Source organism: Eublepharis macularius, chromosome 2 (assembly GCF_028583425.1).
Source record: "Eublepharis macularius isolate TG4126 chromosome 2, MPM_Emac_v1.0, whole genome shotgun sequence".
Classification (NCBI taxonomy): Eukaryota; Metazoa; Chordata; class Lepidosauria; order Squamata; family Eublepharidae; genus Eublepharis; species Eublepharis macularius.
This window is the reverse complement of record NC_072791.1, coordinates 68650038-68677979: the sequence shown is the minus strand read 5'-3', so window position 1 is coordinate 68677979 and position 27942 is coordinate 68650038. Positions and strand designations below refer to the sequence as shown.

General features: G+C 44.2%; 1 protein-coding gene across 1 annotated transcript in view; it reads left to right on the top strand.

Annotated features, from left to right (window-relative positions):
• The first annotated feature begins 3004 nt into the window (after positions 1-3004).
• LOC129324171 (cytosolic phospholipase A2 epsilon-like) overlaps positions 3005-27942 on the top strand; it is a 77887-nt gene continuing 52949 nt past the window's right edge. Inside the window, exons 1-2 of the mRNA XM_054971228.1 lie at positions 3005-3087; positions 8054-8126. Of these exons, the coding sequence (XP_054827203.1) occupies positions 3061-3087; positions 8054-8126 (100 nt within the window). The 5' untranslated portion in view covers positions 3005-3060. The remainder of the gene's footprint in view (positions 3088-8053; positions 8127-27942) is intronic.

Here is a 27942-nt window from a genome sequence, read left to right as displayed (position 1 = left end):
CTCAGATACCCCCTCTTGCTTGCCTTCTTAATGCTAATTCCCCAAACTAATTTGGGTATTTGGGTAACAGAACAGAATAGTTTAACTCTGAAATATTACAGAGCATCTGAAGGAAACAAAAACACAATAGTTTTGTTTTCATCTCAAAATGCTTTATGACTGACATATACCCAACAAATTCCCTACAGTATTGACTTGTGCTCTGTTGGGCTGGACTCCTCAGGAATCAGGAAGTCACATGGCGAATTGTCCTCAGAAGTACAGAGTGGCAGGGACCCAGGTCAGGAAGCCACAGGCTGCAGCTTGGACACAGGATTTCATGCAGTAGACTGGTAGATCCAGCAATGCAGCTTTCTCAAGCCTTAGCCTAAATAGACTGAGAGCTAATCTCGCTGAGCTGCATCTGCTGGCAGGTGTTGGAGCTCCAGAGACTGTACTGGGCTCTGGCCAGGATCCTGTGAGGAAGTATCACACCCAGTGCTTTGTTCTGAGACTGCAGGGAAGTGGCACGCTGCCAGCCTTGCACTTTATTTCCTTTGCACTACTTCTTCCTGGGTCTTTTGCTGCTGCAGGATCTTGAGGAGCTATGGGCCCATGTCCATGTTTTGTCTGATGGAGGCCTGGTGGTGATCTCTGTGGCAGTTGGACAGAACTTGCATGCTTTGGCCTCTGGTGCTGCTGAGGCATGGTCGGCCAATGGATCTGCAACATCAGGCCTTCCCTGATCCTGCTGCTTCTCCTTGCTCCCTTGCTCTGGCTCCTCAGGGTTCTGGTCAGAGTTACTGGGCTGGTTAGAGGGGTTCATGACAAGTACAATGTCCTAAAAGAACACTTCTGAGGGATCATAATAATTCAAGTAGGACCCAGCTGGAGGAGGGACCTGCCATTCACTGTATTCTTCTTCTTTGCATGCACGTTTGGGGTCCAAAGTGGCCCCATGTGAAGCATGGGAGTGCAGGTGAATGGCCAGTGGAGGGTGGGATCAGGGGATCCCCCACCCTCACCAGGCGAATGGCAACCACATTTATATAATATGGAGAAAATTGCTTGTCCCAGATGTCCTTAACTGGTACTTTTGAACCAGGTGAGGTTTCCAAGAACATTTCAAAGGTGGATAAAGGGAGAAGTAGCAATATCCTAACAGGGCTAGTTCCAGGTTTTGAGGGGCCCTAGACAAAGGGTTCCCAGGACCCCCCTTCTGCCTACCACCATGCCCCCATCCATGCGCTTCTTCCCTTCTCTCGACTCACATCCTCCCACTGGCCTGCATGTCCTTCCCCTGCCTCTTTGTGAGGTCTCCCATTGCACATACTCACCACTACCTGTATCCCTTTCTTCAGTGGCACCGGGCAGTGAGGGAACATGAGAGAGCGCCAGCTAGTAAGTGACTGGTATGCTGTTGACAGCAGTGGGCCTGCTGGAACCCTGGGCCCTAGCAGCTGCCCCACCTCAGGGTATGCTGACACTGTCCCTGGTCCTAACAGTACCATCTGGACTATGTCTTCCAGGAAGGATCTGAAAAAATTCTACTCCCATTCTAAAATGGTCCAGAAGTATTATCATAGCTGATGATACTGAAAGGTACTGAACACTATAGAAGATTTAACAGAAACATACTCTTCCTCTAAGTCTCCCAGCATAAGTCATCAGTTTAGGCAAACATGTTTTGGTACCCAAACCAAGTATGGATTAGGAATGCTTGAGAGCCTGCTGGTTTTGCTCACATCTTGCATTTTGGTTGCAAGCAATCCATTGGTGCGCTGTTTGGATGTGTCTGATTTGCATCATTACTCTGTTTTCTTTCACAATTACAATGCATTTTCATAGCAATTCTCCCACCCAGTCCCTGCCATTCATTTGCTGCTGCTTCCAGTTTTAAAAGGCACATAGCTTAAAAATATCTGTTTTAACTGAAACTTACTATTTTATTTCGGTGTCTTTTTATGCCTTTGGTCCTAAACTGTACTGGTGATCTTCAGGCCCCAATTTTGTAATCACTGTGTGTGTCCATATGCAGTATCTCTCTGCTGTTCGATTAACTGTCTGGCAGCCTCCACAATGACAGCAAACACAGGAGAACTCAACTGTGCTTATCTCTTTCTACTGGGATGTAGTTGAAAATTGCATCCCCATGGCAAGTCTGCTCCCCAGCTGTGACACTTAGATGCTCCGTGAGTTGTGTGACATAGGGTCAAACCGCATGAGACAAAATACACTTGAATTACACACATATTATGCTCAAATACACCTGAATAACAAAATACACTCAAATTAGTTGTGCAATTCGAGTGTATTTTGTCTTGTGTGGTGAGACCCATAGTGAGCATCCCACAGGAAATTGCCAGGGGTAAGAAGTAGAGGTTGGTTTTACTCACTAACTATATGAAGGAGCCACACAACATAATAAAAACCTCTAAAGATTACTACCAGCACTAAGAATAATGGGGTGAATCCTACCCCTACCCTATTGCTTCACTGAGCAAAGTTTGTTTGTTTATTAAAACATTTTATACCTCACTTTTCTTTTTAGCTCAAGTTTGAAGCCTTCCTTCATTGGGCTGGAGAAAGGCCACTTGGAAGATGGTTGAATCCACCCCAATGCGTGATACTCCTTTTCTTCCAAAATTATTTTTCTGGCATTTAAATAATTATCAGACCACTGAGATGAATTAACATGGCATTTGAAATATTTGTTAGTCAGTTTTTGCTAGTAGACCAACATTAAGGGATCATTCTCGGCAACCTACATATGCTTACTGGGGAGTAAATCCCATTGCTTAGCAGAACCTATTTCCAAGTAAACATGTTTGGGATCTATGGTGTTAGTTTCCTGTGCCTCCTACTCACTGAAGCTACAAATACTTTGCATTTGTTCATTGCTCTTAGCAAAATAGTTTGATGACTGGGATTGCTTCATTTTGGGGAATTAAAGAGGGGTGGAGCTGTGAGTCAGGTTTCAAAACACCTGCTCATCAAGTTCAGAGTTTAAAGACTGTAAATTTGCTCCAGCTCTTGTTACCTGCGAGAAGTTGCTGTAGGATCCACCACACAAGAGTCACAATGGGCATATTTTCAAGCAAGGAGAAGGTAAGAGACTGAAGAATAAAAGCTCAAATCTATATTGTCTGATCTGTCATCTGAACCATGCAGTAAGGTTTTTGTTTTCACAGTGGTTCCTCAGTGCAGATGTAAGCTTGCTGCTTCTCTGATATCTGCAGCTGGGTAAAAAATATCTTTCTCAGCATTAATAGTCATTTATCAGGTACACCACTGTCTTGATTAATATGTTTAGGGTAACAATGCTGTCCAAAGAGGGTAGGAAGTGACAAGTTCCTGTCCTGATAACCAACTGAGATTGAGGCAAAGATGGCCACAGTGAAAGTGAAGGAAAGGTTAAAGCCCTTGAGACACTGATGATCTATTTGTCAAATGGAATGTACATTTATATGTGAATAATTCACACGGCTTTAACTTGGATGAGGAAACAAGTGTTCAGTCTTAGTCCATCCCTGAAGTACAGGTTGCTGAACCATGTGGCTAGATCAGCACAGGCATGTAACTGTATCCCTGTTCTGAAAGCAAAAGATGTCTGGGGAATAAGTAAACATCCTATTAACACTAGAATGCAAAATGAGAAATTTTGCTGAAGTTAAACTATGAGATTTTTAAAAAAGAAGTTTGTGTTTCATCATTGTTTACCCCCCTCCTATTTAAATGGGGGGGGGTAAGAATCTACTAGGAAAGCCGCCATAAAAGAAATCCCCCCCACCCCCCTCATGGACTAAACTGAAATTATATTTGTAAAAATGCAATGACAGGAAAATATATTCATAAAAATGCAATTACTTTAGTTACTTAAAGGGCTGTGTAGTTAGTAGGATGTAGCTGATTTTTCTCAGTATGCATAAAGCTAAATGATGAGTATATATTTCTCGTGCTCTGTGGGTAAGATTCCGACCTTTTAAAGAGTTTCTGGTGACTAGTTCACCAGATGTCATTTTAAAAGGACTTTCAGATTTATTCATAAACATGTCTGCCAAGATTGGGCTGCTGCAGAGTGCTTCTCAGAAACGTTTGGGACCATTTACACTGTCAGTCTTTGCAAGAGGATCTTTTTTCTCATTCTGCTTGGAAATAACTCAGGATAGCAATGCCCACAGAAAATAATATAATAGTATTCCTTGCAAGCGATATCAAAGCAGTTGCTTGAGCTTACCTACCAAATCTATATCAGGCTTTACATTTAATTGATTGGTAAATTTGCCCAATGCATAATCAGACTTAAGGACTGCATCTCCTGTACCTGGTAGTCAGCTACCTGATTTATACAGAAAGTGGCAAACGTTGGTAGCTTTGCTTAGTGCATGGCTATAGCAAGGCAAGAGGTTTTATCCATGCAAGACACCAGCCTCTTAAGACTCATTCTGGATGCCAACAATGAACTAACCAACTTGCCTCAGAAGCCACCAGAGAGGGAGCTGGTTCAGAGGTTGCAAAGGAGGATGCTTGGCCCAAGATATCATGGTGATGGTTACAGCCAAAGGCAAGGCCAGACAGACCACAAAAGCTTACCGGTCCCCATATGGGCCACTTCTGCTTTGTATGAATTTTGGCTGCTCTTGAGAGGAACTGAAGGACCACAAGTTCTCCTGGATGACCTAGGCATTAAGAGGGAAGATAGATTTCTATAGGCTATATAAATGGAAAACCCTGTTGTTGCAGTGATTCCCCGGTATGGGCAAACAGCTGATGAGCCATTTACACCACCAGTCTTTGCAAGAGCATCTGTTTCTCTCATTCTGCTTGGGTAACAGGAATTTTGAAATCACACATATTCATCTAACCACCCAAAGTCCCCACCCTTGTCATCTTTGGGGAGCTGGGGGGCTGGTGGAACTATCTAGCATCAAGATTGAATGAACTACATGCAGGCATTTCATTCCAGAAAAGTTCAAGAGTACTTTTGGCCCCCTAGCAGCCCATGTAGTCCAATAAACTTCTGAAAGTCAAGGGGAAAAATTGCCTGATCCTATTAAAATTGCAGTAGCTGCAATATCATAAGGTTTATTGGACTTCTTTGGGACAGACAGTTTGTAAGAAAAGGATAAGATGACTGCCTCTGGTCCTTGCCAGGGAATCTATGTCACTAAAGAACATGAGGCTCCATCACCTGCAGTATCAAGAATGGGCCTAGAAGTCTTTAAAATGACACATAGAGAAGTTGCTCATGGTCATAACAGTATGCGGCAACAGTCGCTGCCCCAAAGACTCCAGCAACCATGAGATTAAAAGGCCCCATAGCAGTGTCCCCAAAATTTAGAGGCCCCTCATAATCTGAGGCCCTAAACATTAGTTTACTTAGCTTGTGCATAAATCCAGCTCTACAGCTGTGTCAGTGAAGGCATATGTGTACATATTCAGGATGCAGTGAATTTTGCCACAAACAAATTCAGCAGTCGAACTTATTGCACTTGAAGGTGTCAATCAGATGACAGTCTATCACCTGATCTATTCAGTTCATGCTGAATGCCTGCTGATCTGGTTTGCACTGGATTTTTGAAAAATTGCACATGCTCAAAGAATGCCAATTCAAACTAATCAGCAGCTATTAAGGTCACTATGTACTACTTAGATGAACACCGGAGGGTAGGATTTTGTTGAAACAGCATTCATTTATGACTGATTTACATGAGATGAGTGATCTAATTATCTATTTAAACAATTGTCTAATGAATGAATGATTTATTTATTACCGTCATAGAGGGGCAAACAATCGCCTGATGAATGGAGCAATTACCGCCAAGGATTGGAAGTGGGGTAATAGAATCCAATCGGGCTATGTGAAAATGTGCATGTGCAAAAATGAATTTTTCTGTACGGAATGGTTAGGAAGGAATATTGTGAAGGAATATGGTGACACAACCTGCTGAACACCAAAAGACAGATCAACAAACTATGGAACTGATTGGCAAAAAATCAGGTCCCTTTTAGAGACTGAGAGGATGCAAACAGGATGCAACCAGAACTGGCAGGTTCAGGGTTCCCAGGATTCCACTGGCAACCAGTGGATGGGGGGACTTACTGGGTCACAGGGGACTCTCTAGCAATGTAATTACATCACCAGCAATCTGCTGATGTGACTACCCATGTGCCTGGAAGTGACATCAGCCTGTTGTTGGAGGACACTAGGAAAGCTCAGATATTTGGGCAAAATACCAGAGTGTCCCCAGTGTCCCCCAGCAACATACTGACATAGGGGAGTACATGGGGAGTGACACCATGTTGGAACACTGCTGATATTCCCCCCATTTCCCCCCATATTTCCCTGACAGCTAATTGAGTGGCAGTGGGAAGCACCCTCTGGTGATGGGGGATCCCCCACCACCAGCGGGGGGAATGGTAAGCCTAGGCAGGTGTACCTAGTACATATTAACACTTTTATCAGAGCACTTTCTGAGCCACGAAGAGATACCATATACACCTGCTGGCATTAATGGAAATAATCATTAGAAAGCAGTAGAATTACCACCAAGAATCATCAGCCTCTTCTGAGAACAATTGGAGGGCTTGGGGAAAAGTCCCTGCCTACCTGTCAGACTAACATGCAGCGGTTGCTCAGTTAGTTAGTGCAGTCACTCACTGGCTGGCATCCCTCACTGACTGTTGTTTATGTTCTTGTTGAAAACATGCATGCTGCTGATTGAAAAAAGTGTTACTTTCGCACCACCTCCTGACCATGACCACCCTACCATCTGCTTACAGAAACAGCCAGATATTGCTGCTTGCAAACTGCTTCATTAGAAATTGCTGAATAGGATCAGGTTGCATTTAAGCCATTGACTTGCAGACTGGCTGGGGCTGGATCAGGGTCTTGTATCTTAAATTCAGGACTGTTCTGAAGAAAAAAAAAATCTGAGATGCCAGGGAATGAGTTTCCGTTTCCTCACAATCACTGCGCAGCACCCTTCCTTGGATTGTGCAGGTACAGAAGGCCATGTGGAATGGAAATATAAGATGAAAAACAAATAGCCTGATCCTTTCGATCATCACGTCAAGAAAAAGTTGGACACAATGAGCTCTGTCATAAGCCAAATTCATAACAGCCATATCATGAGCAGTTGTAGGATGCCCCATTGCTGCACCACGGTGAGGTGGAGGAAGGAAACGGAGAGCAGAAAAGGCGTGAAATAAGTCCCAGAAGCTTCAATGGGATTTACTTCTCCTCCGTTACCCTCTCTAAGCATGACAAACTAAGGAGAGTGTGAAACACACAGAAACAGACCCACATCCTCTAGGAACAGACAGGAAAAGCCTCTCCAGAAATTCATATACTCTCACTTTAACTCTTTGTGCTGAAAATGCTAACAGTGCGTTCTTGCTACAGGAAAGCACTTCTTAGTATTTCATGTCAAGTAAAGGGTTAAAGCAAATTATTCTTAATTCCTAGAGAGGCTTCTAGCTTTTGTTGATGCCCTAAGATCATCAGGGCCAACAAGCTTTGCACTGGTTATTCTAGGGTTGCCAACTCCAGATTGGAAAATTCCTGGAGATCTGGAGGTGGTGCTCAGGGAGGACAATATTTGGAAAGGGAAGGGGCCTCACCAGGGTATAGTGCCATGAAGCCCACTCTCCAAAACAGCCATTTTCTCCAGGGGAATTGATCTTTGTAGTCTGGACATCAGTTGTAATTCCAGGAGATCTCCAAGGCCCACCTGGAGGTTGGCAACCTTAGGCCATTCCAGGTGGTGAGGCTGCCTAGATTTCTGGGCCTTCAAAGCAAACCAGGTTTAGGGAATATTTATAACATTTCTGCTCTCAGGCAGTATGGCAGCATAGGCTTGGTTTGCAGTCAGATGTTACTGTACCTACAGCATTGTAACATTGCAGGTGCACAGGTCTTTAGGATCAAGGAGTCGGTTTATTCTAAAGTGGGTTTTTTTAAAGTTTTGCTTTTGTTCATAATTTTATAGAATGGTTTGGGATAAATTCTGTGAATTTGTCTTCCACAATGTCAGATATTAATCCATGCCTCATGTTTGTTCTTGTTCTGTAGACAGAGCCTGCTCCATGCAGCCTACTCACAGTAAAGATCATAAAGATAAAAAATCTTCGGAAGGCAGACCTTTGTGAGTACATCAACTGTTCACAGTACTTTTCTTGTGGTATAGGAAAAAAAGTCTAGCAACATAATGTGCATTATATCAGCATTATACATAGCGCTGGTAGTCCCCTGGTGTGTGCAGAGAATCCCCCGCTCCCAGCCTTTGCCCTGTGCCACAACTCACTTGGCCAATTACATTATTCCCAGCATGACAAAGGAGCTGAAAGCCCCAGCACAGGGCTATTGTGTTAAAATCGGATGAAAATCAAAGGAAGGCTCCAGAGTGCGTGCACCCCCCTCCCAAACCCTGTCCCCCGGTTTAAGGCCAGGGGATCTGGCATCTAACTATACAGAAGATAATAGTAGACTATACACAAGCGTTTGAGGCATTTTTATTTATTTCAAGTATAAATCTAGTATCTTGACTGACCAGATTGCCCATGCCACCACTCTTTGCTCCAACAAGAGCAAAAATAGGCGTTGTGCAGTGTTCCATTGTACCCAGAAGTACCATAATGACACTGGAATTCCTGGAAAAAACATGCAATCAGAAGTGATGTTGTGACATCACACAATGTCACCCTGCTCCCCATTTTTGCTTCCACTGGATGAAAAGGCCACCTGGTAACCCTATTAGAATCGCATTTGCATACTATACTATCTGTTGATTTAGGTTGACTCTTATGGTGTAGTGTCCATGTTGGTTGTTCCAGCAATGTTTTGTCTCAGTATTTGGCATTATGCTTTTCAAATTTCTGCAATTCATGCCCTGTTGTATTGTTTATTGAATGCCCGAGCCATTGATTGTATTGACTTACACTGTGTAATGCATCTTGAGCCTCAGTGAGAATGATGGGCTATAAATAATATAAATGAAATTTAAAAAGGAAATAATTAAAAGGAAATAATTTCCATATAACATATAAAGCAATACAGTAAAATCATGACAGTTAAAAGCCCCAGTCAATCATAAAAAAAACAGGAATACACTGAAAAAATTCAATTAATGCTAGGAACTAGAATTAAAAACCAGCATAAGAATCTTAATAATGTCAATTTATTGCAAAAGTTTGGCAGGTGAGGCCAGGTCTTAGCAGCCTAATAAGGCCCAGGAGTAAGGGAAACAGATGTACAGATCTACATTTTGAAGGGCTGGCTCATCCTACTTGTTCCTATGTGTCCGCTGTTTTAACATTTGTTTTATTACATTGTTTTAGCGTTATTATTACTAGAGATGGGCACGAACAGGAAAAACCCCAAACATGATGTTCGTTGTTCATTGCTATCCACGAACAGGAACTCATGAACAACCACGAACATGGCCCTGTTCACGAACATGTTTGTGGTTGGCTGTTCGTGGGGGCCAGCAGGCTCTCCTCCAGCCATCATCCAAGTCAAGATCCCTACTGCATCACTCCCAGAAACCTGACCTGAGCAGGCAGCAGGAAAGGTACCAATAATGAATAATAGCTTGGCCCCAGAGTCTGGCAGCAGCCCTGGAACTTGAAGGGGTAGATCCCACCACATACAAAGAAAATCCAAGCTCCAATGCACTCTCTCTATCAAAATGCCAACAGCAACTCTCTCTCTCCCTCTCCACTGTTGGCAAAGTCAGAGCTGGGAGCTGGGAGCCCCCTCCCCCCTGCTCTTTGTTCCCTTGTTGTAACAAATTTGGAACTCCACACTTGAAAGGAAGACCTGCCTATCAAGCTAAATTGGGCTTAGATTGGGGTTTCCAGGGCAACAGCAAGAGTTCAGACAGAGCTCAGACAATCCCTGCCTATGTTGCAGGTGCCAGACTGTCTGGCTTGACGAACAGGAAGAGCAACAAACGAGACTTGCAACAACCACCTGTTCATTTAGAATGGGGCCTCACGGACAGCTTGTTTGTGAACAGCAGATTGGGCTGTTCGTGGCTTTTTCTAGTTCGTATTGCTGTTCGTTCCCATCTATAATTATTACTAACCTTGTGTCTTTTGATCCTGAAAAGCAAAGGAGAAAGGTTGGCATATAAATATTTAAAATAAATATCTCAAGGAAGTGAATTTTAATGTTTTGGCACTACCGAGAATGCCCTGTCACATTGCCTCAGAAGGCAATGGGGCATGAAGTGTGCTCTCTCTAGCTGATCTAAACTCATGGGTAGGTTCATCCTGGAGAAGGTGGTCTTTGTGGTACTCAGCATCACACTATTTGGTGCTTTAAAAGTTCAGGCTTGATCTAGAGCCCACTTATCTGGCTTTTTGGCTGTCCATGGTATCCATAAAGCTCTCCTCTATTACCACATTTCAAATAAATCAGTTTTCTGTCATTCAACTTTCCTCATTGTCCAGCTTTCATATCAATAAATTGTAATGTATGGATGTGAGAGCCAGTTTGGTGTAGTGGTTAAGAGTGCGAGACTATAATCTGGAGAACTGGGTTTGATTCCCTACTTCTCCACTTGAAGCCAGCTGGGTGACCTTGGGTCAGTCACAGCTTCTAGGAACTCTCTCAGCCCCACCCACCTCACAGGGTGATTGTTGTTGTGGGGATAATGATAACATGCTTTGTAAACCACTCTGAGTGGGTGTTAAGTCATCCTGAAGGGCGGTATATAAATCTAATGTTGCTGCTGCTGCTGTTATTATTAATGGAGAATGCCATAGTGTGGATTATCTTGATCTTGGTCCTCAGTGACACATCGTTATCCTTAAGGAACTTTTCTATGTCCTTCATGGCTGCACTTCCAAGTCTCCGTCTCCTTCTGATTTCTCGTACCATTCTTTTAATGTTTATATATTTTTAAAGCAATAGACCTTTTCTATATGTGGAAAGTGAAGCAAATATGAATTTAAAGCCAGGTGTCCAGATTGGAGTGTGACATTGTAGAACTAGATTTAAAGACCTTCAAAGCCATGGACTAAAAGCCAGTTCAAATGTTCAGAAGGAAATCTGACTGTACCATTTAAGTATGCACAAAGGTGGTCACTTGCTTCCATATGGAAGGCTGAACTTGTGGCTTAGCCTTCCTTTTTGCCTAGCCTTCCTTCAATGTGCAAGCTTTCTTTGTATATTTATGCTGTGGGTTACATTCAAAGTTCTCCCCCTCAAGCCTTCTGAGATAGTGTAGCCCATGTACTCACAGGCCTTCCTTAGGTTTGAATCAGTTCTCAATATTTGACAAAGTTAAAATTCTTCATCTTCATCGAGGTTGCTAGGACAAACCTAGCAACTGGAGGAAGGCATTACAAGGTGGTGGTGGTGTGGGGTCCTTGCCATTGCTGTCAGGACATTGGAATCGATGTGCTGACACCACCATTGATGCACTGACTTTTTTCCCTGTGCAAACGGAAGCAATGTCAACATGTTGCTGGGGTTGTGCTGGCATTTCTCAAAAAAGCCCCAAAACCAGATTCTTTGCGAAATTTCAAAACATCTCTTGTAATTTCCAATTTAAAACGAAAGTTACACCAACATGCCAGCATGATGCTAGTGCACCAGGCCTCCTCACCCCCATCAAAGTGAATTGCAGGGAGGCCTCCTGCTACAGTTGGAAGCCTGGCACCAATAGTAATAATAGTAATTCACTTGCATCCAAAAAACCACATTCCCCCTCCCCAGTAGTCCTTCTCAATGCCTAGAAATGTTATCCCTGGAATTTCAGAACTCAAGTAGATGAACAGCTGAGGCGGGAGGGCTTGAAAGTGACATCCTTTTCTGCCAGTGGGGCTGTTCTGACAGATGAGGGAGAAGGGGGGATTTCACCCCCTTCTCACTGTAACTCCAGCCCACCTGGCTATTCATTCACATTGATCCCATGATCCTAAAAATAATCTTTCTGGGGGTTGAAAGAAATTGCATCAGGGATAAAGATAAACATTTTGCTGTGGATGATTGCATATAAGTATCATTATTAATTTAATACGATCATATCCCGAAGCCAACAAATGTATGAAAGATCAAAGAGTATCTTTGGGCCAAATCCCTTTCATTCAGTATACTATTAACTCAGGAATTCCTTCCCATTCTTTGGGAAAGTGCACCCAATACCCTCTCTATGGACATTTCTAACATCAAATAAGTGAATTGTATCCTACAAAGGCAGAACTACCAGTAGGTGTACCTTATTTTGTGATGTTGCATTTTCCACACACCACTTACTTTCAAATAATACTAGAGTAATCACAGATGTCAGTGCAATCCCAAGTGAGACTGGTGAAGTTGCTGATTTTTACAGTCTCTGGCATGTTGCTGCTTGTATGTTGCATATGGAAGCTTGTGATTAACAACACCCCCAAGCTTTTATTTATGAAGGAGCCAGATGGTATCATGAATAATGGGAAGATGTTGCATCAAAGTAGTTGAAATCTTGCCTGTAAAAGGAAAGATTTGCTGAAAAAGATGTGCCTCTCCCTTAAATAATATACTGTAAGCTCCAAATGAATTCCCCCCCCCCCCCAAAGCATTAGGTTATGGAAAGTTATTACTGCAAACCTGTTTGGTCAAGCAACACTTAAAGCAGAATGTTTTGAGATGATAATTTAATAAACCAATAATAAAATGCATTCACCTCTATTTTTGCATTATGGCTGCCATATAAAGTTTATTTTTGATCTCTTGACATGCTGCTTCTTTTTTGTGCAATGGGTCATCGTATGGGGAAGTCCAATTTATTTATCTGTGCCAATTTAGTTCCTTTCCCAACATTTCTGAAGCCATTGAGAAAATCACTCAAATGAATGGCTTACCATGGCTGTCAGTCTCTCAGGCTCTTTGAGTCAGACTAGACATGCAGATTTTTAAAGATCCAACTTGGGTTCCTGCAGCCACACAGCAGATGTGAGGAATAGCTATTAAAAAATGAAGGAGAGCCCAAATGGCCCCAGAATGCCACTGCAGGGGGAGGAAGGGCTGCTGCATCCCCTTTCCAAAATAGCGAGGGGGGTTTCTGTTTTTGCTGTGCATGTGGAGCAGTTAAAAACAAGGAAATATCCTTCCCCCATGATAAGCTTGTGAGGGAAGGCAGAAGCTATTCCTTCCCTTGTGGTGGTGTTCTGAGGCTGTTTGGACTCTCCTTTATTTTTTAAAAGCTCTTCCCTACTGCTGCGTGGCTGCAGGGAACATGAGTTGGTTCTGAGGAACCCTTACCCAACTCTTTTAAAAAATTTCATGTCTTGTTTGACCCTTTGTCTGCCCTTCATTTTGCGTCCTGAAGTCTTGCTGTGTAAAAAGATGACCCCATTCTGTGTGGTCCAGTGCAGATCAACACTTCATTTCTTAACCATGGTTAGGTAAGTAGGATCTTTCTCCGGGCTTATGTTCATCCCCTCATGCTTTCTTATGTGGGCCTTTTTCTCCATTTCAGTTTCCAAATACCTTATGGCAAAGTTTCAGGAAGGTAGCCATGTTGCTCTGCAGTAGAACAGGAGGATTTGAGGGGGGCAACTCAGATACCCAAATTTTCATGGTATAAGCTTTTGAGAGTCAAAGGTCCCTTCTTCAGATAGCTTATAGTTAAAGTTCTTAATGTTAAGGTTACGTCTGCACTGACCATAACTCTAAGCATTGTTAGCATAGGGTTGCTAACAGACCTGGAGAAAATCTTCCTGTCTCTTTAATTGAGGCTTTATGTGTGGGAGTAGGCTTTATCTTTTCATGTTGTGGAGGTAAATAACATCTTCTGGTAAATAACAACCCATTAAAGGGATATGAATTTCTCCTCTTCCAGGTAGTTATCACCAACCCATAGTTATGAACCATGTTTGAAATGAAGGATTGTGGCAAGTATAGGTCTCCTTGCTAGCAGACATGCCACATCCTGGATCTTAATCTGATGAAAATCACTCAAATATGAAAATAATTATCTAATAGTCAAGTGACAGGTTGGCTAGTGCTATTCATTAAAGCACTCAAATCTGTCCACCTACAAACCAGATAGTGGTTGCTATATATTCGCCTGATGTGCAAATATGACTATAAATTGTTGAAAAGAAAAAAAGCGCCCTCCAGGGTCTGAAAGAACTAAGGATGCATCAGGAGAGATGAAATGCTGAGAAAAGTTGAACACCTCACAGACCATAACAAATTCTGGACTGGGGAACGTTTGTGAATGGGAGGGGGGAATGTCCAAGTAACCCACCTTTTTTCATAGTTCCAGAGTATCTGCATGCTTCTGGGACTCTTCAGGTAACAACAACAACAACAACATTTGATTTATATACTGCCCTTCAGGACAACTTAACACCCACTCAGAGCGGTTTACAGAGTATGTTATTATTATCCCCACAACAATCACCCTATGAGGTGAGTGGGGCTGAGAGAGCTCAGAGAGAACTGTAGCTAATCCATGGTCTCCCAGCTGGCTTCAAGCGGAGGTGTGGAGCATCAAACCTGGTTTTCTAGATTAGAGTCCTGCTGCTCTTAACCACTACACAAAATTGTCTCAGGTATATAATTTGAAGAAGAAATCCCCCCAATTGACTACTGAGAACTGAGCATGCTCCATAAACCATTGAGGATAGTTATGCATCAGAAGAAGAAAGTAAAAAAGTAAAAACTGAGAAAGGAATAATAACTGGTTTGCTCACACCCCTCACAACTAAGTATGCTGGGACAGGAGATTGGTTTGAGAGGTGTGTTCAGAAAGCTATACACTAGGGCTTTGACCCTCAGGAAGTGAAGAGTCTGGAGAGGAGTAGGGATTGGAAGAAAAGTACTTTGCCCAGTTGTAATTAGACATGGGCACAAATGGGAAAAAACCCGAACAAGCTGTTCGTTGTTCATTGCCATCCACAAACAACAAACAGTAACGAACATGACCCTGTTCACAAACATTTTTGTTGTTCGTGGCCCTTTAAAGATCCCTTTAAACTATCAGCTGGTGGGTGGCAGGGGGGATTGCTGCCTGCCACCTGCCCGCTGATAGTTTAAAGGGCCCTTTCCTGCCATGTGCAAGGAGCAGGGCCCTTTAAACACCCCACAAACTGACCTTCCCAATGTCCAATACCCACCAAATTTGCATGGGACATAGTCCTCACTGTCCTCCGAAGATCCCCCAAGTTTCAGAGAGATTGTACCCTGAGAAAGGCATGATGCTTGGGTCTCCCCCTTTGTTGTCATTTTCTCTTCACAGTGGCAATAACGGGACTCTCTGCTGGAAGCTACTTTGAGGGGTTACAAACTGACCTTCCCAATGTCCAATACCCACCAAATTTGCACGGGACATAGTCCTCACTGTCCTCCGGTGATCATCTAAGTTTCAGAGAGATTGCATCCTAGGAAAGGCACGATCCATGGGTCCCCCCCTTTGCTGTCATTTTCTCTTCACAGTGGCAAAAAAGGGGCCTCTGTGCTGGAAGTACTTTGAAGGGTTAAAGCCAGAAGGAAAGCCAGAAGGAGTTCAGAGAGAGTTCAGTCCCTGCCTCTGGTTGCCAAGGGAATTGATTGCAGGTGCCAGATTGTCTGGCTTGACGAACAGCTGATGAAGGCAACAAACAAGGCTTGCAATGACCACTTGTTTGTTTAGAATGGGGCCTCATGAATGGCTTGTTCGCAAACAGACGAACGCACTGTTCGTGGGTTTTTTCCTTTCATAATGCTGTTCGTGCCCATGTCTAGTTGTAATTAGTTCTGCCTCCTCCTGACTTTAAAAGTTGTAGAGGGAGGTAGCACCCTTAAACTTTTCTGTTGTCCTGGAATGGGTTGGAGATAGTGCCAGTTTCTATACATATACCCAAATTCTCTTACACAGCACAGAGACAATGAGGAATATGTACCATATCTTAAGGGCCACCAGTAAGACTGAGGGCTGAAGCAGGCTTCCTAGTGACCTTCAGCAGTCAGGGACAATTGTGCAACAGCTTTAGATGGCAGAACATTTAGCTCATGCTTGCTTGCTATAATGCACAGTGGGGGTGGATGGATGGACTCATCTTGCTTTCGGTATCACAGTCTAATTGGATGTTAGCATTCTTTAAATCCAGGAAGGAATTTTCTTTCCACAGCTGAGATGATCGTTTTTTTCCCCTTCCACCTTCCTACACAAATTTCTGGTAATATGGTGTATCCCAATCCCTCTAGATTTGTACTAGTAATCTTTCTCTAGTTTGGATGATGCTTTCCCTCAATGTTCACCTGTTGCTGTTATTCTCTCTTTGACAAAGTCTAAGTGTAGGTGCAATAATTTGATATAATAACAACAGTTTATTTGTATACTACTCTTCTGGACAGATTAGAGCCCACTCAGAGTGGTGAACAAAGTCAGTGTTCGATGTATTGTCGAAGGCTTTCACGGCCGGAGAACGATGGTTGTTGGGGGTTTTCCGGGCTGTATTGCCGTGGTCTTGGCATTGTAGTTCCTGACGTTTCGCCAGCAGCTGTGGCTGGCATCTTCAGAGGTGTAGCTACACCTCTGAAGATGCCAGCCACAGCTGCTGGCGAAACGTCAGGAACTACAATGCCAAGACCACGGCAATACAGCCCGGAAAACCCCCAACAACCAAAGTCAGTGTTGTTATTATCTCTACTATATAGCTGAGGAGCTGGGGCTGAAAGGAATGACTGCTCAAGGCCACCTAATTAGGCAGTAGTGGGATGTGAACCAGTGAAGTACTGCATAAGAGATCAATTATTTAATCACTATACTACTTTTAAAATACTTGTATGGATCAGGTAAATGAACTTGAACTGGGCAAAGGGACTGGGATGTGACTTGGTAAATGGGGCCCTCAGTCAATTCCAATACTTACATAACTTGCCTCTGGCTATAAAATAGGATGCATTTCCTCTTGGGGGGCTGGGTAGAATCCCTGAGGTAAAAAATTTATTTCCCATTCAAGCTAGTGGAGATAGAAAAGGAATTGATTGCATAGATTTAGCACTGATTATAATGAAAGCAATTCAAGTTTTTTTTAAAAAAACCTTTTTAAAGAGAAAGAACTACAATTGAAACACCCACATATTAGGTGAAAACACCTAATATAGGCCCAAGTTGCATGGTTAATTTCTCAATTTTATAGGGGATACCTGCCATGCTTCCCATTGGCTGGGCCGTCCCTCTGGCCCTTGCTCCTTACAGCAATGGCAGAAATGCTGCTTACAGCAAAAATGCACGAGGTCAGAAGTGGTATCTTGCAATGCATGACGTCACATCTGCTCAAAATCCTGTATTTACCATGGAGTTTATGGAGATGGCCATGATGTTGCCTAATGCACTAATGTCACTTAGAGGATTTCCAGTGAATGTTACATCACACGTTGCCAAATATTTTTGCCTCTCATCCCACGCTGAAAGCTCCCAGGGATGTTGGCTGGCACCCCTATGTGCTACATAGGTCTATGTGTGTTGGATTAATTGTGCATGAGCCCTGTTCAATGTTCCACCCACGTGTTGAGGTTCATTGGGACAGGAAGTTGTGATATTGCCAAGCACAGGAGAGAGATTGGGAAAGAGCATCGTCTCTATTAAATATACTGCCTTGGTGATCATCAATGAAATTTTACAACCATGTAGGTTAATTTTTGTTTTCAAAAATTTATTTATGTTATTTATAGTCCGCCTTTCTCATTGAGACTCAAAGTGGAAGACACAATGTAATTCAATACAATCAATAGCTGAGACATTCAATAAACAATATAATAGGGCATAGATTGCAGACAGTTGGGGGAAAAAATCTGATACAGAGCTGAAACAATGTTAAAAAACCAAACAATTGGACATGACATAATAAATAACAGTAACAGACGTGCACAGTAGGATAGTCTAGGACTCTTTAGATATCAATAACTCTCTGAAATATGTTTAGGGGGATAGACTAAACAATCATTGGCTTTGAGTTCTGTCTAGAATTTCCACAGGTTCAAAAAGACTGTTTTAGATGATTCTCCCTTCTTTGGGAGACCTCTGAGTCCCCTCACTCCCAGGTATTCCTGAAGTTATTGGGGTGGATTGATTGACTTGGAGGCAGTTTGATTTCTCACTCAATTTCATCTAAATCTCTTCTTTGCTGCAGACTCCGTCCCACCTGTGCAAGTGCAGGTCTGTGCAGGTGCCATGATTCCCACAATAGCCTTTTTTGGTGGTCAAAGATGATCCCTTCCTCTCTTTTTCATTGGTGTAAAAGCTGTTGGATCTAACCCAATGTAGAAGAGTTTTCAGTTATGGTGCAGTAAAACCTTCTGTTCTCAATTTTACAGCTCAATGGCCTGACTAGCTTTCTGCCTAATTTATTAATAGGATTGTTGTAAGGTCTTTAATTTCTAGAGGAAATGTGTTACTGATGATGATGAAGGTGATTCTCAGTACTGTTTCTTTAGATTTTAGATAGATATGTATGATAGGACAACTAATAAGCTGAAGGCAGATGTTCTAAGGTAGCAGTTTTAACATTTCCCCCTTTGCTATTTTTCTGGTTTATATCACATGTAACTCAGAGCTGCTATTATTCCACGGGTAGGCAAAGAATAATAACCTTGTGCCTATATACCACTCTTTAGGTCATATTAGTGCCACACTCAGCATGGTTAATAAGTCAGTGTTATTATTATCCTTAGAACAATCCTCAGAACAATGGGGCTGAGAGAGCTCTGAGAGAGCTGTGACTGACCCAAGGTCACCCAGCTGGCTTCAAGTGGAGGAGTGGGGAATCAGACCCAGTTCTCCAGATTAGAGTCCTGCTGCTCTTAACCAATACACTAAACTGGTTCTAAAGAACATCAACAGTGTTCAGTAGATAACAATCTGGCAAGCTTGTACATTTGAATTATTACTCCTTTTATTGGAGTGCACTCAGAGGTGGTGCCAGGGTTTCTGGTGCCTGAGGCTGGGGGCAGTGCCAGGACCGTTGCTGCCCCTACATGCATGCACAGAGTGTGAGCCCCCCCGGACTGCGTTATGACATCACTGCATGATGATGTCACTGCGTGGGATGTCATCACGCAGCAAGCTGGCCCCATTGGTGCAGTGGGCAGCTGGGACGGTGCACGGAGGCTGCTCGCACTCCTGGTTGGGTGTGGCGGGTGGCTGAGGAGGTGCACGTGCATCATCCCAGCCCTCCCGCTCTGTTGTTCTGCGTGCCACCCTGGATGCCTGCTGCACCTGGCCTGTGGCTGCTGCGCCCAGCCAGGGGCACGTGTTGGCGGCGGTGGCAGCATGGGGTGGGAGGGCTGGCAGGCTGCAGCCGCTGCGGGCCAGGCTCAGCAGGCAGCTGGGGCGGCGTGTGGGTGGCTTCCCATTCCTCCTGCTCAGCCGCCAGCGCTGCCACCGCCAGCTCCGCGGCGCGTGCCCCCGCATCCGGTGCTCCGTCCAGCGCCCCCCTTCAGTGCATCAGCGCTCGACGGGGGGCGGACCTGCCTCAGTGGGTGCGCTGGCCCTGAGTGCACTGCAAATGTGACAGATCAAGTGCACAAAAATAAACTATTGTAAATGTTCTATTTTGGGCATATCCATTATTTTCACTACTGTGCGCAGATATTTAGTTGTTTTTATTTATATTTTATTATAATAACATGCAGTTCTGATTCATTAAGAATAATCCAAAGTACATTGAAGCCACTTATTCGTATAATTAAAAGTTTTAGAAGTACACATTGTTATTAGTTAATTCAAGTGATTCAGTTGCACAACATTAAAAGCACATACTGTTTTGCTGATGTTCTTTATACCCCATGCCAGATTATATTAAAAGATGTAATTCAAATTATTTTTATTTGAATTTATTTGAAAGATATAGATCTAAGTCATGTGTGGACTCAGGTGCTATGGATAATGACCAGGGGTGGGGTGTGAAGATGGTGAACTGATGTTCTTAAAATTGCCATTCACTGTCAAACTGAGCACTTTGAAGGGGTGTTTGCCAATCACAAATCTCCACTGGCCATGATTCATAATATGGTTATGTATTGCCAAGACTCTTTCTAACGTGCCCTGGACACAGTAGCTTCCATATGAATTATATTTCAGGCAGTAAAATTTGTACGTTTTAAGTTATAAGAGCTTTATAACTGTTAATTCCAGTGGTCTGATGAAACATAAAATATCTATTTTGACTAAACTGAAATGGCTTTGAGTATGATAAAAATTAGGAAGCAAATGTTTTTCCCTGAGTAAAGACACAGTAGTGGAAAATCTGGAAAGAAATATAAAATCAAAGATGCACATTTAAAAATGTCCATCATGGATGTAACAGTCTCATGGAGAAGGATTCCCCATAAGACATAACTGAGACTTGTTTCACCGTTCTGCCCATGGCGCATATACACTGAAAGCATTATGGTAGGCCATCACAAGGAGAAAGACCTTTGTAGGCATCTCACATCTCCACCTGGTCTTCCTCTTCCATTAAGTGAAGAAACAAAGTTCTAAGCTTTCTTTCCTTGAATGATTAGGGGTGCGGTAGAGATGTAGATTAATATAGGGGTGATAAAAGTAGGTCTCCTGTCCCCTGACAAGCCTGACATTGAGTATGTCTATGTCACTGGGGAGGGAAAGGGGGGCAGGTCTCTCTTATGCCCAGTGAGGACCCTTCTTGCATGGGTACTGCACTAGGGATAAGCAAATCCCCCCACCCCACACACACACACCTTTTTTTGCATGTGCGTATATTTTCCCTGGTGGTTTGGGATTTCCACTTTTCATGGTTGGTTTTGTAGACCTGTTATATTTTGTATGCATTATTGCACATTTTTATGCAGTTGAGAGTAGACATAGTGTGTGTGTATTTATTCATTTAGTTACTTCATTTATAACCCACCTTTCTTACTGACACTCAAGGCAGATTGTAAAATATAAAAAAGGACTCAGTCAGATGTCATAAAACATCCAATAAACAATGCTGTAGGACTAAGATTACAGAACTGGATAACAATGCAAACACTTGTCTAAGGCATGGCATACCACAATGCAGAAAATTGATTACAAAGGAGAACACAAATGCAGAATCAAGTATAACTCCAGGCTGTTAACTGAGTCAGTGTCAGCTGCATTAAAAGTGGGAACCACAATATTTTTGAAGACCTCAACCTTACCTCTCTCTTACTAGAATTCAGTTTCAGCTTGTTCAGTCTTAGCCATTTAACTACAGCAGTAAGGTGCTGGGAAGGACCTCTACAATATCACCAGCCAATTTGGATAAAGAAATACAGACTTGGGTATCATCAATATATTGATGACAGCCAGCTTTAAAATGACAAATAATTTCCCCATAATGCTTTACATAGGGTTTGAATAGCATACAGGATAAGACTGAACCCTGTAGAACCCTACAAGGTAAGTTCCACACTGATGACAACTGGTCTCCAACAGCAACACTCTGATTCCTGCTTTTAAGGAACAATGTAATCCAGTTCAAAGCACATCCCAAAATGTCTATTTCTATTTCCAGATGTCCCAACATGATAGCAAGGTCCCCAGTATCAAAGGCTGCTGATAAATTCAGTAAGAGTAACAAAGAGGCACAGCCCTTGTCTACATTCAGATGGAGATCATTATCTGCAGCAGTACTGTCTCCATCCACTAGCCCAGCCTGAAGCCACACTGAAGAGGGTCTAGAGCAGACAACTTACCAGGAAGACCTAGAGTTGTTCTACAATCACAGATCCCTTTCTTTTTGCCCAGAGTAAAACACCAGATCAAGAGTGTGACCTGCACAGTGTGTTGGGCCTGTTATTACCTGATACAGGCCCATGGTTATCATGGAGGCCATCAAATCCTGAGCCACCCCTGACAAGGTAGCCTCAGCCTGGATGCTGAAGTCTCCCAAAACAGCCTGCCTAGGCATCTTCACCCCCAAGAGCACTTCCACCACCTCAGGCAGGGAAACAGTTGAGCAATGGTACACTAACAGAATCTCAATTCTGTCTTGCTCTTCCAGTGCTAGATACACACTCTCAAAACCGATGAAGCCCCAGACAGGATATTGAGCCATAGGGACAGACCAGGGTGGTGTCACTGAGTACCCTGGGGGAGATAATTAGGAGAGGTTAACTCCTCCCCTAATTATCTCAGTGATACATGCCTGGTCACTCCTTTCATCCTGAATGGCCACTGTTTTGCTTGTAACTGACCTGGAATTTAAAAGCAAGATATTGTAGCCTGGTGTGAGCTTGATACGGTCACCAGCATCCTGGCTGGAAGAAGAATCAGAAGGGGCACCAAACTGCAAAAGAAGAATCAGAAGGGACACCCCATTCTGCTCCCTCAGACACATCTCCAGCCAGTAGGTGATACAAGAATTAACAACCACATTTAAACACTACTACAGTCCTGGTGCCAGCTGTCAGCAGGATCTGGACAAGACAAGTCCAGGGGCCAGCTCCCATCTAGTTCTGAACAAAACGGAAACACAAGGACCCTCAGCTCTCATCTGGTATAAGACAGGCAACACAATGGAATTCCTCCACTCTCCCTCCTGTACAAAACGGTAGCCCAGGATCAGCTGTCTTCAGCCAGCTTGGCTCCACATACAGGAAATAGGATTGTTTGCCAGTTCACTGTAGCTCAGGACACATCCAGTACTTCACAAGTTCATCAGGACCCTGTAGCTTGTCAGATTCCACAGGCTAAGGGCCACAGGGCAAGAATCCTTTGCTCACATCAAAGGCTTGCGTGTCAGCTCAAGCCTTTGCTTAAGTAGCACAGTTACTTGTGAAAACATCCAAGGTGAGTCAGCAGTCGCAGTACCATAAAGTGCCAGGTGGTACAAATCAGGTAGAAACCCCAGGAACTGTTCTCCTATCTCATTCTCAGCTTAAACCTCTTCTTAAGCAGCACAGTTACCTATGCAGAGACTGAGCTTCCATGCAATTTTTCTAGCTGTGTTGGCATATGTGAGGCTAGGATTGTGGGCAAATAAGACACTCATGCGCTTTGGGAGAACATTGACCACAACATTATTGATTACAACTGTCAGAGCATTGTAACAGCATAGGGCATGGATCCATAGCATCAAATGAACTGCCTGCCATTCAATGATAGACTCCCCAGCCCACCTGCTGGGCAACAAATAGGATGGCAGGAGATGTAGTATCCTGTCCTAGGGCCAGATCTTGGGCTCCCGGCACCTGGGACAACCCAGTTTCGACTGCCCTTGCACACTCATGCATGTGCTCCTAGCGCTGCATGATGATGTCATGTCATGACATCATCACGCAGGGCGGTGTGCTGCCAGCAGAGCAGCGGCAGTGCCAGCAGCTGAGAGGCCGCCCATGACACTCACCTGCCTGGCTGAGGGGGCAGCTGGCTTGCCACGTGCTCCCTGTCCTGCTGGGCAGGCGAATGGCATGGGCAGCCTGTCAGCCCTCTGTGCCACTCACTTGCCCAGCAGGACAGGGAGTGTGTGGCAAGCTGGCCGCCCCCTCAGCCAGGCAGGTGAATGGCACGGAGAGCTGGGAGGTCATCCATGCCATTCGCCTGCCCAGCAGGACAGGGAGCGGGCAGCAAGCTGCCCGCCCCCTCAGCGGGACAGGTGAGTGACGTGGGTGGCCTCCCAGCTCTCCATGCCATTCACCTGCCTGGCTGAGGGGGCAGCCAGCTTGCTGTGTGCTCCCTGTCCTGCTGGGCAGGCAAATGGCGCGGGTGGCCACTCAGTTGGCCACGCTGCCACCAGCGTGCTCCCAGTGGCTGGCAGCTGCGCCCAGCGCACCCTCTTTGGCGGCGCTGGGGGCAGACTACCCCCTCGGCCCCCCTCAATCTGGCCCTGCCCTGTCCAGTGTAATGGAATGCTTATCTGTGTTATATTAAGTCTTTCTCTGTCCAGTGTCAAGATTTATATCCCAACTCTGAGCAGCTCGAAGGCCTTAGTTTTGAGACCTAAAAACAGAGACTTAAAAACAGGAGAGCCTGTCAGTACAAATATTTTTACATTTTACATTTTACTCTCCCAACCAAGACACACAGAGACTTCTCATTAGAGTGTTATGTTTATTTATCCTTTGAATAAGGCAAGATACCAAAATATAAAGGACCATTAAGATAGAGGTAACAAATACAAGCAAGAAGGATTAATTCATCTAGCACCTTCCAATTAAATCTAAGATTGATTCAAAATCAAGTTTACTATGAAATGCACTGAATTTTTAATAAGCACACACAAATTTTTCTTGCCTAGATCTTCATGAGATTTCTTTTAGCAAGACCCTGACTCCTTATCTGGGTAGCATTTTTAATATTACCTGACCCATGATATCTTCTAAGAAGACTAATTTTACTTGTGTCAATAATATAAAATTATGACTGGTTTTAGATTATTCAAATTTTCAGTCATATGACATTCTACCTAGCCAAAAATGATGATATGTCTAGCTGAAGCTATATAAATCATTAAAAAGTGACAGGAAAAGTTAAGTGAGCAGATCACCATTGGTCCATTCTAACAGCTAGAGAACCCAGCTCTCCACTTCGCCTCACCTCTTCATTGCAATGTGGCTCACTGGTAAGTTGGGGTGAGCCCCCTTTAGCAAACAATATTTCCCTGTGATAAATGGGAAATGAGAGACAAAGAAAACAATTCTGGATGCTTGGTGGAGAGCTAACAACAAGAACAAAATAGCCCTGGTGTGTATTCTTTAGTTAAAGGGATAATAAATTAAAGGGATAATAAATAAAATAATAAATTATATTACTGGGTACGTCAGCAGCTAAAATGTTGGACTAGATAAGCCTACTCCAGCAACGCAATTATTTTGAATTAGAGATGGGCACAGTCCGAATTACGATCCAAAAAACCCCACGATAATAGCGATCACGCAATCGGGACCCAGCGGATCGTGATCGGCCACGGCCAACGATCCAGCGATCGGGAGGGGGGCTGGATCAGGGCTAGATCGGGGCTGGATCGTGCTCGGATCGGGAAGCCAGACACTCAGGCGCCAGTAATCTATTCCCAGGGCAACAGAGCCAGGGGAATGCCTGAGCTGTGTTTCCCCTCCTTCTGTCACCCTGGAAACCCGAATGGAAGCCCAGCTTTCCTTGATCAGTAGGGCTTCCTTCCAACCACAGAGCAGCAAAGCAGTCACCAGTTGGGAGAAGACACCCAGGGGAGGAAGGGGGAAGGGGGTGTCCTGTAGCCATGGGCACTCCAATCTCATCCCTGCAAACCCTGATAGGCAGCTCTGACAGCCAAACACAGAAGGCCAAACACAAACACAGATGCCGCCGGCATCACCCACTGTTCTTTTCTCACCAGTGCACTCCCTTTTGGCCTGGTGGGCGGGCACATGGGGGGTGCCGCCAGCGAGCGGCCAGACCCACTGCCCCCTGAGGGGAGGCGGCTCGTCGCTGTCTCCCTGTGCCCGGTGACCGCCGCCAACACTCACCTTTCCACATAGCTGGGAATAGCAGCGCGCCCCGCTTTGGCATCCACGATCCACGGATCGGGAACAGGAGATGTTCGATGTGGATCATTTAGTCGGGATCATCACTGGCATCGATCCACGATCAGCTGGATTGGCAATTTTTTTTGGATCGTGCCCATCTCCAGTTTGAATTCAGTTTGAGGGGAGGTTTGACATTTATTTCAACAGGATGTGGATGGTACACTTTTAAAAAAATATGCGGGTGTATGGGTATGAAAATATAGGACCGCCATGTGATTTCTTGTAATAAGTTTTTGTCATTTGTTTGAAGCAATGTGTTTGGTGGACTTTTGCCTTCACCCAGGCCTCAGGTGGTTTAGAGATTTCTCATGCTTTCTAGTTACATATCACAATCATGTCCAGCCCAGTTGGTATGTGTGGTAATAATTAATACCTTATTTGCTACCTTTGGTAAAGTGCCCGTGATGCCATAAATTCTAAGTGGCTCTGCTTTGTGCAGTAAGTGTTCTCTGGAGATTTATGAGGTGGAATGCGGGGTTGAGATGGCTGTTCACATAATGGTGTCTGGCTGATAGCGTGCTTCAGTTGCTGCGGGAGTTGTATATATGTGTCAGGACAACAGCAGCCTCAAAAATGGAAGGAAGATGGTGCAATCTTGTCTGAACATAATGTTGCTATTATGCTTTGCTATGACTTGTGTAACCAGGAAATGAGTAAAGCATACGGGTAATCCTCTTTTTCAGTGTCTGGATGTATGTCATTCTTTGCTAAAGAGAGAAGTAGCCTTGCCCATTATCACCAAGAAGGCTCATGACTGGCAATGTTATATCTATCTGTGTCTGGATTCTTTATAAATTAAAAATGCTGGCTAGTTCGCATGCAAGATTACATAGGCAGCATGCTCAGCTGGTGACTCCTAAAACCAAACACATTGAAGCCATCCAGGTATGGAGGCCTCAACAAACCTGTGTTTATTACCTGTCATGGACTTGAGAAAAGGAGAGGTCACATATGAAGCTGCTAAATGATACACAGTTGTATCCTATAGAAGATTTCCCACATGTCAACAGTCCTTATGGAGGTGCTAAAAATTCCTCCTTGCTGTCTGCTTGCTCTAAGTGAAAGAGACTGTATCCCATTCCCTGCTACCTTTTCCGTGTGCAAAAAAACATAGCTCATAGCACAACTTGTGTTACAGTTTCAAAACCAAGTTAAATGAAATCATGTGAACCATCCCTTGTACATTCCTTTGCTCCATAGGCACATTGTTACTTTGTTAAAAATTATATTAAAGAGCTATGTGTTGCTGCAAGCAGATCTGTGCTTAAGTACAGTTTTGTTTTTTTTCATGCATTGCTGGATCCAACTCACTGAGTCCAATCTTTGCTCCATCAAGCCTGTTATTGTCTACTCTATCAGTTATTTTCTTTGGTCTCAGATATTTCCCCCAAACATGTTACTTGAGATCTTTACTATACTGAGAGGCTCCGCCAACAGGGGGTCAGAGCCAGGGGGCAGGGGAAGCCCTCCAGGGTTCTCTTGTCCTCCAGGTAAACTACTGGGTGACCTTCAGAAAAGGGGGGAGGGAGTTTACAGCACCTCGCAACCGCTCTTCTCTGCAGGATTGTTTTCCATCTCCTCCTCACATCTCCAGCTAGGTCTCTTTATACAGGACTGTCATGGGTAGATCCCCACCCCCAGACTCTGCCCAGTATCAGGGTCTGAACCTCCCTCCCTCGAAGTTGATTGACAGGACAAAAAGCCTGTCTCTGCACTCTGGAGGACTCTCCCTGACCCCTCTCAGCTGTTTAAGGCTTGGCTGTAGAGCAGGGCTGGCTGGCCCTTTCCAAACTGTGTGGCCTGGATGATGCAACAGCCATGCCCACTTGTCTCAGGGCTACCCCATCCCTGTGCTGTTGAGGTTTTTCCCCAGCCTGTTCTGCCAGTGGGCTTGCATGTCATTGATGCCATGGCTTCATTGACTGCAGTGCAGTGGAGGTCAGAGCTCCCAGCTTCAGCTGTGCTCCACATGCTCTGCTTTCATGCCTGTGGGGACTCCCAGCCCTGGCTGCGGTGATTGCTGCTGTGGAGGGCTTGGCTGCTGCACCGCAGACCCAATCCTGTGCCTCCAAGAGATTGTCCTCCAGGGGAGTAGATAAGGCCCTCCTACCCTATACATATACCAGAACTGAACCTGGAGCCTTCTGGATGCAAACATGTACTCTGCCATCAAATGGTGTGCCCACAAGAAGTCAAGCACTTGGCAGTCCATGATGATGCACGGCTAATGGACTGTGCTCCTCAAGGTCAGTGGACCGTTAGGAATGGCATGGAGTATGGCACAAGAGGCTGCAGGGCAAGAGGGGACCAGTGGGAATAATTCCAACCATTGTTTCATAAATGGGAGGGGATATCGGCCCTTGTTCACAAGAGGCCTAATTCCATAACTAAGGACACAAGCCACTTTTGTGGTCCAGATCCTGGCATACACATATACAGTTTAAAATAGTTTTAATTGTGACATGTTGCTGTCTAGCCACTAAACAACT